This window comes from Juglans microcarpa x Juglans regia, chromosome 3D (genome assembly GCF_004785595.1).
Source record: "Juglans microcarpa x Juglans regia isolate MS1-56 chromosome 3D, Jm3101_v1.0, whole genome shotgun sequence".
In the NCBI taxonomy this organism is placed as follows: domain Eukaryota; kingdom Viridiplantae; phylum Streptophyta; class Magnoliopsida; order Fagales; family Juglandaceae; genus Juglans; species Juglans microcarpa x Juglans regia.
The window spans coordinates 9779650-9791542 of NC_054598.1; the positions used below are offsets into that span (position 1 = coordinate 9779650).

General features: G+C 37.4%; 2 protein-coding genes across 2 annotated transcripts; both read right to left on the reverse strand.

Annotated features, from left to right (window-relative positions):
* Positions 1–6517: 6517 nt before the first annotated feature.
* On the reverse strand, positions 6518–8283 carry LOC121254428. Its single transcript, XM_041154477.1, has 2 exons — positions 7872–8283; positions 6518–7485 (listed from the first exon to the last, which is right to left on the reverse strand). The coding sequence occupies exons 1-2, from the start codon at positions 8189–8191 to the stop codon at positions 6627–6629; spliced, it is 1179 nt and encodes a 392-aa protein (XP_041010411.1). The 5' UTR covers positions 8192–8283; the 3' UTR covers positions 6518–6626.
* A 1447-nt stretch (positions 8284–9730) lies between these two features.
* Positions 9731–11539, reverse strand: LOC121254427. Its single transcript, XM_041154475.1, has 2 exons — positions 11082–11539; positions 9731–10784 (listed from the first exon to the last, which is right to left on the reverse strand). Exons 1-2 carry the CDS (start codon positions 11399–11401, stop codon positions 9902–9904), a joined length of 1203 nt encoding a protein of 400 aa, XP_041010409.1. The 5' UTR covers positions 11402–11539; the 3' UTR covers positions 9731–9901.
* Between the last annotated feature and the right edge of the window lie 354 nt (positions 11540–11893).

Sequence of the window (11893 nt, forward strand, 5' to 3'; positions counted from 1 at the left end):
TCTGGACAATAAAAACAGAGAATCAAATATCGACAGAGAAGAAGAACCAATTGGATTTTTCCCAAAATTATTGTACAGTTCATTAAAGAAGAAGTTGAAATATATACAACAAAGAATATAACCGCCTAACAACTTGCTCTAATAACCTTATGACATGTGTAAAATATAAATACAAAGGAAATGCAAATGAAATGTAATTAAGTACATGCAGTAGCGTCTAAACTGCTAGTCGTTTGTCCAGTATCTTCTAACGTGTCCCCGCCCCCCTCCCCCCCCCCGGTAAGATAGAGAGTAGAGATTGACTACTTCCATCTTGGAAAGATGTGAGTACAGCATATAAGAAGGTAAATCTTTAATAAAAATGCCAGCCAACTGAGTATTAGAAGACACATGAGCAGTAGAGATAATCCCAACTTGAATTTGATCTCGAATAAGGTGGCAATCAAGCTCAATATGCTTGGTCCTTTCATGGAAGATCAGGTTGGCAGCAATGTGAAGCGCAACTTGATTGTCACAGCGTAGAAGAGCATCTTGAGTATGTGAAACACTAAGATCTTGAAGCAAATACCGAAGCCAAAGTAATTCAGAACAAGTAGTGGCCATGAACCTGTATTCAGCTTCAGCTGAAGATCTGGAAACTACATTTTGTTTCTTGGATTTCTAAGAAACCAATGAATTACCAAGAAAGATGCAATAACCTGTGGTTGACCTACGAGAATCCGAGCAAGAAGCCCAATCTGAGTCACAATATGCAGAAGCTGAAAAGTGGATGATGAAGAAAGTAAAACCCCTTGTTCAGGAGCTGCTTTAATGTATCTTAGAACCTTGTAAGCTGCTGCCAAATGACTAGAGGAGGGTTTATCCATGAATTGACTCAACAACTGCACAACAAAAAATAGGTCTGGCCGAGAGATAGTCAAGTATAAAAGCTGGCCAATCAATCTCCTATAAGTGCATGGTTCTTTGAGTGGAATTCCCTCTGTTTTGTTGAGTTTAAAATTTTGACCAAGAGGGAGTTTAAGTGGGGTACAACCAAGCATTCCTGAATCTGCCAAAATATCTAAGGCATATTTCCTTTGAGAAATGTGAATACCTTTAGACGATCTAGCAATCTCTAAGCCAAGAAAGTATCGAAGACAGCCAAGGTCTTTAATTTTGAACTTATAATGAAGGAAAGTTCTAATTGAATCAATAGAAGCTTGAGAATCACTAGCAAGTAATATATCATCCACATAGACTAATAAGACAATGAAAGAATGACCATCTAGCTATAATCAGCTTTTGATTGGATAAACCCATATTCAAGAAGAGATGAAGTGAGCTTGAAATTCCATTGTCTCGATGCTTGTTTGAGGCCATAAAGGCTCTTAAGCAATTTACAAACTTGGTGTGGCTGCCCCTTCGTATACCCGGGTGGTTTCTTCATGTAAATCTCTTCTTGCAAATCACCATTAAGGAAGGCATTGCTCACATCAAAATGATGCAAATGCCATCCTTTGATGGTAGCAATGGCAAGGAGACCTCTCACAGTGACGAGCTTAGCAGCAGGGGAGAAGGTCTCATGAAAGTCTATGCCCTCTATTTGTGTGTATCCTTTGGCTACTGATCTAGCCTTAAGTTTCTCAACAGTTCCATCAAACTTAAATTTAATTTTGTAAACATACTTACAATCAATGGCTTCTTTTCCATGGGGTAATTCAGTGAGTGTCCAGGTTTGGTTATTTTCCAGTGCTTCAATCTCAGCTTCCATAGCCTTACACCCATATCAGGAAATTGATTGTGCAAGGGATCAAATACGATTTAGAACAGTGATAGTCCTTGAGATACTGTAGTGTTGTTCGAATTCTGGTAGACCTCCTAAGTGCAGGAAGGGAATTATTTTGAGGGGTGGGTGAAGTGGAGGAACTAGTTGGAAGTGGTGGAGATGGGATTAGAGTATGGGATGATGTAGAATGTGCAGGATGTAAAGGAGAAGATGGGAAAATAGTGGTTGTGGGAGGCGGGTCAGAAATGGGTGTAAAACAGTAGGGGTGAAAAACAGGTAAAGGTGACTGTGAAGGAGAAGTGGATGAGAGTTGTGATGTTTGGTGGAAAGAGAAAATGGACTCATGAAAATATACATATCTTGAAATGGAAATGGTGTGTCTAGATAGATCCAATAATTTGTATCATTTAGTGCCAAAAGGGTAGCCTAGAAAAACACACATACGGCCTCTAGGATCAAATTTTTTTTGAGCATGTAAGAGAGCGGCTGCAAAGCATAAGGAGCCAAAAACCTTCATGTGGGCATATTGGAGTTTCTTATTAAAAAGAATATCAAATGGAGTCTTATTTTGTAAAATGGGAGTAGGAAGTTGAATTATGATATATATGACTGTTAAAATACAGTCACTCCAGTATGTAAGAGGCAATTTAGATTGGAACCGCAGTGCTCTAGCCACATTTAGCAAGTGTTGATGCTTCCTCTCAACAATGCCATTTTATTGAGGGGTTTGCACACAACTCTTATGATGAATTATGCTTTTTTCATTGAAAAAATTGGTCATACAGAACTCAACACCATTATCACTTCTTAAGATTTTAATTTTGAGTCTAAATTGTGTTTCCACCAAATTATAGAAGGAAGTAATGCAGGTTTTGGTTTTAGCTTTGGAATTAAGTAAGTAAACCCAAGTGGATCGAGAGAAATCATCCACAATGGTTAAGAAATAGCGTGAGCCATCATATGCAATAGTGGAATGTGGGCCCCATAAGTCACAATGGATTAATTCAAAAATCCTAAATGAAGTATGCTCACTATTGGGAAAAGATAATCTGTGGAACTTGGCAAATGGACAAACAACACAAGGATTTTCATTAATATCAGTGAAATGCTTGCTTACAATAGGATTAGAAATCATTCTTATCCTAGAAAGTGATAAATGGCCTAGGCGAAAATGCCATAAGTCAGGTTGGTTAACATTATTGATCATAGAGGTGTGTGCAGTAAAAGGTGTGTGAATTGAAAGAGAGTGAGCAAGGGCTGAAGGAGAAATGTCTGAACATATGAAATGGTATAAACCATGCTTGAGCTCACCCTTCCCAATCGTTTTCCAAGAATGCAGGTCCTGTATGAAGCAGTATTTAGAGAAAAATAGCAAGCAACAAGTTAGGCTATGAGTCAACTTAGCTGCAGAAATTAAATTGAAAGAGAAAGATGGGACGCAGAGAATATCCCTTAAAATGATGGTATTGGTTAATTGAATATTATCAATATGTGTTACGGAAGTAAAGCTTCCATTTGGAAGCTTAACGGAGTAGGCAACAACGGAAGAAATGATTGTAAAGAATGTAGTGTTGCAGACCATATGGTCTGCATCACCTATGTCCAATGTCCAACTCGAGGAACAATGAATCAAGGTGTTGTGTGTGTGTGTAGAAAGACAAGAATATATACCAGACATTTGTAAAGCAGAAACAAAAGAGGAATGAGGATGAGATGGTGATGCCGAGTGGAAAACAGAGGCCGCTATTGAAGAATCCTTGGGTTGTAGCAAGGACATCAGCTAGCTTCTGATATTGATGCTTGGTCAAACCAATCCTGTCGTCACTAGAATCGTCCACATTAGAAACAACAGAGTATGAAGTCTGATTGGCAAGTATGACAGAAGAAGGTTGTTACTTGGCGTGTAACTTATGGCCGGGTGGATAACCATTTAATTTGTAGCATTTCTCAACAGAATGGCTAGTAAGGTTACAGTGGGAGCAAACTGGAGCAACAACATTGCCAAGTTTAAAACAGTTTTCCATCGAGTGGCTAGAAATCTTATAGTGAGTGCAATATGGCCGATCCTTCTTGGAGTTAGGGTTTTGTTTGGGCAGGTATTTGGATGAAGGAAAATGTTTCATAACAGCAAGGGCCATGGTCTGAGTAGAAGGAACAGTAGAGATCAGTTGAGAATGCCGTTCTTGTTGCTATATTAGGGAAAACACCTTGGTAACAGGTGGAAGAGGATCCATTAACATGATTTGGTCTCTGATGGGGGAATATGATTCATTAAGTCCCATCCGAAACTGAAGAACACATTCCCTCTGATGACGATCCATAAGAGTTTTAGAAAGATCACAAGTGCATATAGGAAAATGATCGTAAATGGAAAGCTCATCCTAGAGTGATTTCAACTTACCATATCAGATACTTACAGAATCATGTTCTTGAAGAAGACTGGCTAAATCCTTCTTCAATTGAAAAATTTGTGGACCGTTTTGCTGGGAAAAATGATCGGACAAGTCTTGCCAAATCTCCTTAGCATCATCAACAAAGACCACAGATGATTTAAGAGAGGGGCTACGAAGTTCTGGATTTAGGAAACAATCATATCGTTGTACCTTTCTCATAGATCAAGTAATGGATTTGTAGGGGAGGTAGGTTTCAACAGGGTTCCCAAAATGAAGCCAAGCTTATTCTTGGCTCGAAGAGCACGTCGCATGGCTCTAGACCATGTGGCATAATTGTCGGTGGTTAGAAGTTCAGGAATAAGGGTAATGGCCGGATTATCACCATGATCAAGACGGAAAGGGTTTGAGAGATAGGTGAGATTGAGGTATGAGGGAAGGGTATTCGTGTGTAGGTGAGAATTAGGGTTTGTGAAAGTCGATGGAGGTTCAGGGATCGGGGTTTCAAGAGTCGGGGTTATAGGGGTTGTGTTTTCCATCGGAAGTGCTTCTCAATAGTTGCTGCTACCATGTAACAAACCAAAGAAATGCAGTTCTAGGTAATAAAAACAGAGAAGCAAATATTGACAGAGAAGAAGAACCAATCGGGTTTTCCCCAAAATTATTGTACAATTCATTAAAGAAGAAGTTGAAATATATACAACAAAGAATATAACTGGCTAACAACTTGCTCTAATAACCTTATGACATGTGTAAAATGTAAATACAAAGGAAATGCAAATGAAATGTAATTAAGTACATGCACCAATGTCTAAACTGCAAGTCATTTGTCCAGTGTCTTTTAACAATTCCCTCTGACTCTGAGTCAGAGATCGGATGTGGGCTTTCCAATTCCATCGAAGTCGGAGCCCACACCTACCTTGAAGTTGTCCATTTGTAAAAGTCGAAAAATAACAAAACAAGCCTAGTAACTTGATAATCTAAACGAGGGAACCAAAAAAGTGAAATATAAATTATTTCTAATTGTATGGTTCAATTAGTCAGTATAATTTCGAAGAAAGATAGATATATTAACGAGTGTAACGATACACGCACAACTTTTTATATAATAATATTATGATATTACTTTTATAAGTTATTTTATAAAAATACCTCTCATTTAAAGTGAGGTTTGGATAGTGAGCTGAGATGAAATTAAAAGTTGAATAAAATATTATTAGAATATTATTTTTTAATATTAGTATTGTTTTTAGATTTGAAAAAGTTGAATTGTTTATTATATTTTTGTAAAAATTTAAAAAAATTGTAATGATTAAAAAAGATGAGATGTGATGAGTCGGAAGCCTTCTTATATCCAAACTGGGCCTAAAACATATTATACACATAATTATAAAAAATAATTGTATATGTATCATTTCTCTTAATATTATATCTGTATATTTGTTTATTAAATCACAATTAAACCATACTGAGGAAGCCTTTTCATTTTTCAAAACTAATTACCAGGTCAAATGATTGACTTCACTTTAACATTAGATTAGAAATATTATGTTTTTATTTTTTTAGAATTACTCGAAAATTAGACAAGTTTTCATGACTTCACCCAACTTTGGAAATTGCACCACCATGATATAACAAATAAAGTTCCACTAACAAGAGACCTTAGCCACCTGCAGTAACGTCTCCTCACTTCTATAGGAGTCCAGTGCTTGACCATTGTTGTCGATAAAAGCCACTCAACCATTGAGTTAGAAGCATATTTTTTTATTATGTAACGTTTTCTATTCATGGATTGCCAATGCTTGCTTGGGATATAAATGGATTTCCATTATATCAGGCAATGAGGATGCTTTTTTGTCCTTTAGAGATGTCCTGGGACTTGCTCAGACCCATTTTTGCGAGTTGATGTATGAAAATTTATTGAACTTCTTCTTTAACAAATGCTGCATAACCTATCAAACGAACACAATTTGTCATTTTGTTGCTCATATTAGCCCGATTTTCCTATCTCTTCTTGTTTTGAAATATCTCAATTCATATCTAAAGCAAAGAGATAACAAAACAGAGGTGCATGTTGAAAGCCAAAAAAAGTGATCAAAATCTGGCTCAGTTCAATTTTTTTTTTTTAATTAAAGAGAAGAGGTCACATGTCTAAAAATGATCCCCTCTCAATTTTATTAAAAAAACATCGCTTATGGCAGAAGAAAACCATGATAACAACCGAACCACCCAATAAAAACCAACCCAAGAAAAATAAAAAACAATCTAAACAAACCTATAATGAAACCCAAACCAAAAATCAAAGACCAAAACAGCTTAACGACGTAAATAAGGCAAGCCTAATTTATCCAACCGAATGATGCACACACAAAATGAATACAAACTTCAATCAGTAAGTATACACAAATATAAACAAACCAGGTATCAAACAGCAGAGTTTTACAGTGTTTTAAAACAAGCTAATGTGACTTTCATTCCCATTTGGTCCGAGTCTGATTAATGTGCTTGAAATCATAGGTCAATACCAGGCTTCCATCCATTCTTTTCACAACAAACCTCTCAACCAGAGCATAAAAACCAAACTTTATCCATTCCCCAGCTGACCCTCCAAATTCCTCTACTCTCTTCAGTGCCACTTTCCTCTCATTTCCCCCAACCCATCCAACCCTTATCTGCTCCCACTTCATTCTCTCAACCACCAACATGCTCAAACCAACACTGACTTCTGCTCCTCCATTGCCAAAGCTCTTGAACCACATCACCCCATCAACCACATTCAGATCCACAACTTCCATCCCAGCAATCAAGACCTCTTCTCTCTGAACAACAGCATCCACAGCCACAGCATTGCTTTGGCTCTCACTCTTTTCACAAGAAAATACTTGTTCCCATTTTTGCTCCAGGGTTATCTCGTAGTACATCGATCTGGTCATTTGATCTTTCGGTGTTCCTTCCCATATAAACATGAAAGGAGAATACCACCTTCCTACAATCACGTTTTGAGAACTCTTATACGATAGCGGGAAGCTAAAATCCGGGAGGCGAGCACGGAGGGTAGTGTCTAGGCCCGGTGCTTCACCTAAACTGAAATTTCGGGGAGTTGAGGTACGCACTTGCCACCCTCTTCTTGCGAGGAACCGTGGAAGGAATCCATCTGGAGCTAAGGGTTTGGCAACAAAACCAGACCTTCCACATGAAGTTTCGTTGGGATGAATCTCGAATTGCTGGTGCATCTCGTTGGGATCCAAAGGTTTTGGCGGTACATCCTTAATATAGTTGAAGCAGCAACAGGTTCCCTTGTCATCTTCCTTGGAATTTGCATATGCTTCCCTACAAGACCATTTTGAACGGTACATGAGTCGAATTATTCATAAGCAATTCAGGATCAACTTACATGGTAAACTTAACTTTGAGTTTGAACCGTTAATTAGATTAATCGAACTTGAATTAAAATTACATGATATACCTTTGTTCTAGCTAGATATATAGCTAGATAGTGAATTAATTTAAATCTTTAAGTTTGTAGGGGATAAATTGTGATAAAAGGATAGAATTAGTCCAACCCATGAAAGAATAAAAAGCCACCATGCAAAGAGGGAAGAGAGGAAGAGACAAAAACCTGCTAAGATGGATAAATAAAACAATGAAGTGATTCTGTCTGATTATATATCTTGGCAATTGAAAATTAATTACAATATGCATACAAACATATATACCCTTTATGCCTCCCGCGTGTCTTTATGGCATAGTACCGATTGGAAGACAGTGGCTGATTAAGAACCGGAATCAAGGCAGCGTAAAAGTTCTCAACCTGCTGGTTCTCGCCGCTTCCGGTTGAATATTTGAGCGTGAGTTTCTTGTTCTGAGGGAAAGGCAGGTCGTTGATCATATGACTCTTGCACAATCCGAAACAACAAGTAGGCTCGGCTTCTTCATCTTGGATGACCAGAACACCGGAGTTTGGGCCTTCAGGGGGTGGCAGGAAGAGGGAAGAAGGATCCTTTTGGTAGCCCGAAAGAAACCTCGTCACATACATGATGATGTCGTCTTCTCAGTATATCTTTGCCTCTGCAACTCTCCACTTTCTTTGTATTTGTGGTTAATGATTTATACACAGTTTTCTATCGTTATTTTGTAACCAAAAATTATACTCGAGCAATAGACAAAAAAATCTCTGTATCGTGACAACGTTGGGACTCTATGTTGGGATCTGATTGTGTGTATGACAGTTCGAAGATTACATAAATCTTATATTGTGTGTGATTCATTATATTTGTTATTTTAATTTTTTTTTATGGTTCTTTACAAACAATCATTCAATAAAGATTCTTGAATAATATTAAGTACAAATTTTAAATATATAAATTTTATACAAGTCTTTTATATAAAAGTGGATCTCACTAATAAAAATTATTTTTTTTACACTTATTTTAAGATGAGATTTACTTTTTTACAAGAATTTATATGAAACTTGTTTATTTGAGACTTGCACAAATAATTTCTTTTCTCACATTGCTTCGCTTGTCCAGCTACCAAAAGATACTCTCAAAATCACTCCAATGGCTAGAAATTAGGCCTCTTTTGATTACATAGATAAAATGAAAAATTTGTAAATAATAATAAGATAATTATTTGTTTATAAAATTTTAAGAAATGAGAGAACAAGTTGAATAAAAAAATTATAAAACTAAAAGAGAGTTAAAATATAATTTTTATTTTGAGATCTAAAAAAGTTGAATTACTTTTTATGTTTTGTTTGGAAGTTTAGGAAAACTGTAATGATTAAGTGATGATTAGATGAAAAAGTTAAAAATTTAAAAATTTGAAATTGAAAAATATTTGTGTTGGTGTTTAGATACTGAGATGAGATGAAATGAAATGATTTCAAAAGTTTGCGAAATCAAACTAAGCGTTTTAGTTGTACAAAATGTTTTACCTCTAGTAATTCTATATAAATAATGAAAAAATTTTCTTATCAGTTACTATTTACCACCCCACACCTCACGCTTTATGCAAAACACTCATATATCTTTTGAAAAACACCCAATACTTTATAAAAAATTTCACATCATATATGGGATGTGTGATATTAACAATTGCTCATTTATAACAAAACTTATAAAGAATATTTAGTCAGCACTATGTTAAGGGGGAGAAATAACAAAAATTCAAACTAGCATTGATTGTTTTTGTAGATGAGATGAGTTGAAATTAAAATTAAAAGTTCAATAAAATATTATTAGAATATATATTTTTAATATTATTTTTATTTTGAGATTTGAAAAAGTTAAATTATTTATTTTATTTTGTATGAAAAATTGAGAAAATTATAATGATTAAATGAGATGAGTTGAGAGAAGTTGTGAAAATAAACGAGATAATTGAGAGGGTGTCCTCCATTCGTCCTGTATCGTTCTCGTCTCCCTCCAAATTCAAATACCAGTGCTAATGCTAATTGTTGATCGTCGAAGGGGGGACTTGATTATTAGATGTTAATGCAAGTTACATTTTTCTCAAACAAGCAGTTACATCAAAGAGAAGAGGAGGAAAAGTAAAAGGAAAATGGGTACAGAACTGTGACAAAAAAATGGAACCATCTTCCAGCTCTCTACATCATGTTCACAATTCTGAAGAAGGATAATAAAGAAACAAACGGAATCTTTCCTTCAACAACTAACACAAATCACAACTTTAAGCGTACGGGGGAGTGAAGTAGGCCTGCCTTTGAATGTTCCAAAAGTAGTTCTCATTCCCATTTGCTCCTGATCTGATGAGTGTGCATGAAATCATAGGTTAGTACCAAGCTTCCATCCAGTCGTTTCAACACAAAACTCTCCACCAAAACATTACAACCAAATCTCTTCCACCCACCTGTTCCCCCAAACCCCTCTAATCTCTCTATTCTCATTTGCTTTCCATATGTTTCCCCAATCCACCCTACCCTTTCCTGCTCCCACTTCATTCTCTCAATCACTGCTAGACCCAACGCCACACTGGCTTCTTCTCCCACATTGCTACAACTCCTGAACCACAAAAACCCGTTAGCCACATTTCTCTCATCAATCACAGCTTCCCTCCCGGCGACTCTAACCACTTCTATCTTAACAAGAGCATCCACAGCCACAGAGTTGCCTTGAGTTTGACTATTGTTATTCTCACTAGCAAATATCTGTTCCCATTTCTGCTGGAGCGTTATCTCATAATATATCAAATTACTCATTTCGTCCTTCAATGATTTCGGTGTTCCTTCCTTGAGAAACATGAAGGGACAATACCATTTTCCCACAACCACAGGATTGGAGCTCGTATTCGATAATGAAAAGTTGAATTCTGGTAAGCGGGCACGGAGGGTAGTGTCCAGGCCTTGTGCTTCTCCTAACTCGAATTCAGGGGAGGCCTCGGCACAAACTTTCCACCCTTTTACTCCCAAAAAGAATGGAGGAAATCCATCTGGAGCTAAAGATTTAGCAACAAAACCACGCCAATTATTAACGATTCCTCCTTTACGACAGATCATAAATTGTTGATTCAAGTTAGTGGGATCCAAAGGTCGTGGTGTTACATCGCAGAGGTATCCGCCGAAACAGCAGGTGGGCATTTCCTCCTCCTCAGAATTTGTGTATGCTTCCCTGCAATTTCAAACATGTCACCAATAATGTTATTGCCTTGAGGTACTGGCCAATGTTCATCAATTCATTATTCATGTTAATGAATGCTGGACCTAGAATCTCAAGGTTATCCATGGTAAGCTCAGATCTATTTTCACAAATTCTAAAAGGCCAATCCATATAAAGTTTTGGCTTAAAGATGGCATCTTGCATAACAAGCCAGCATGAAATTTAAGGGGTTGCAGAGATCATAGCTGCATCAGTCTTGGGCAATGGGCAGTAAGTTTATAGGACTGTGGTTTGAGATAAAGAGCATACCCTCTATTCTTCCCGTAGGGTTGAATAGCGTAGTAGCGATTGGAAGACAGAGGCTGATCAAGGACTGGAATGAAGACAACTTTCTGGAAATGAAAGTCTCTCTCGAATCCGATGCCAGTTGTGTATCGATGCTCTAGACTCTTGTTCTGAGGAAAAGGAAGGTCCTTGATGTAACCAGTCTTGCACAGTCCGAAACAACGTGTAGGCTCGGCTTCTTCATCGAGGATGACCAAAATCCCAGAGCTGGGACCCTCTGGTGGAGGCAGCGAGAGAGCGTCTGGAGACTTTATGTACATCGAAAGAGGCCTTGTCACGTACATGTTTTCCACTTTTCCTCTCCAGAAAATCGACCACAGCCGTTAGCTCTAGGAATCTCTGTGCCGGTTTGCGTCTTTGCTTCACTTCGGGTATGTATAATCTGAGAAAATAATGGAGGATTCAGATGTTCCAGGGCTTTGAAAGGTCAATATTGGAGTTTGGAGGTTTTGCATTACTCATTTGTGGTGGCCGCCTCTTGGCCTTTAATATTTGAGCTACTTTTTCATCCCACTTGTCATTTGTCCTGCCCCCACCTTAGTCTTATCCAAATTGTACTTTGAAAGCTGTTTTCTTTAGGAGTGAAAACGGAAGTAATCGGTTTGATTTTAATCCAATATCGAAACCGCACCGATTCTTTAAAATGATAAAAATCTCGATTGAAACTAACTGGTGAAGTGGGAGAAAACCTTTGATATCGATCTCGGCTTAACTACGGTCGGTTTGTCGGTGTCTTCAGTTGCGACGAAGGTGACCCTGCCGTTGCGTGCGAACTG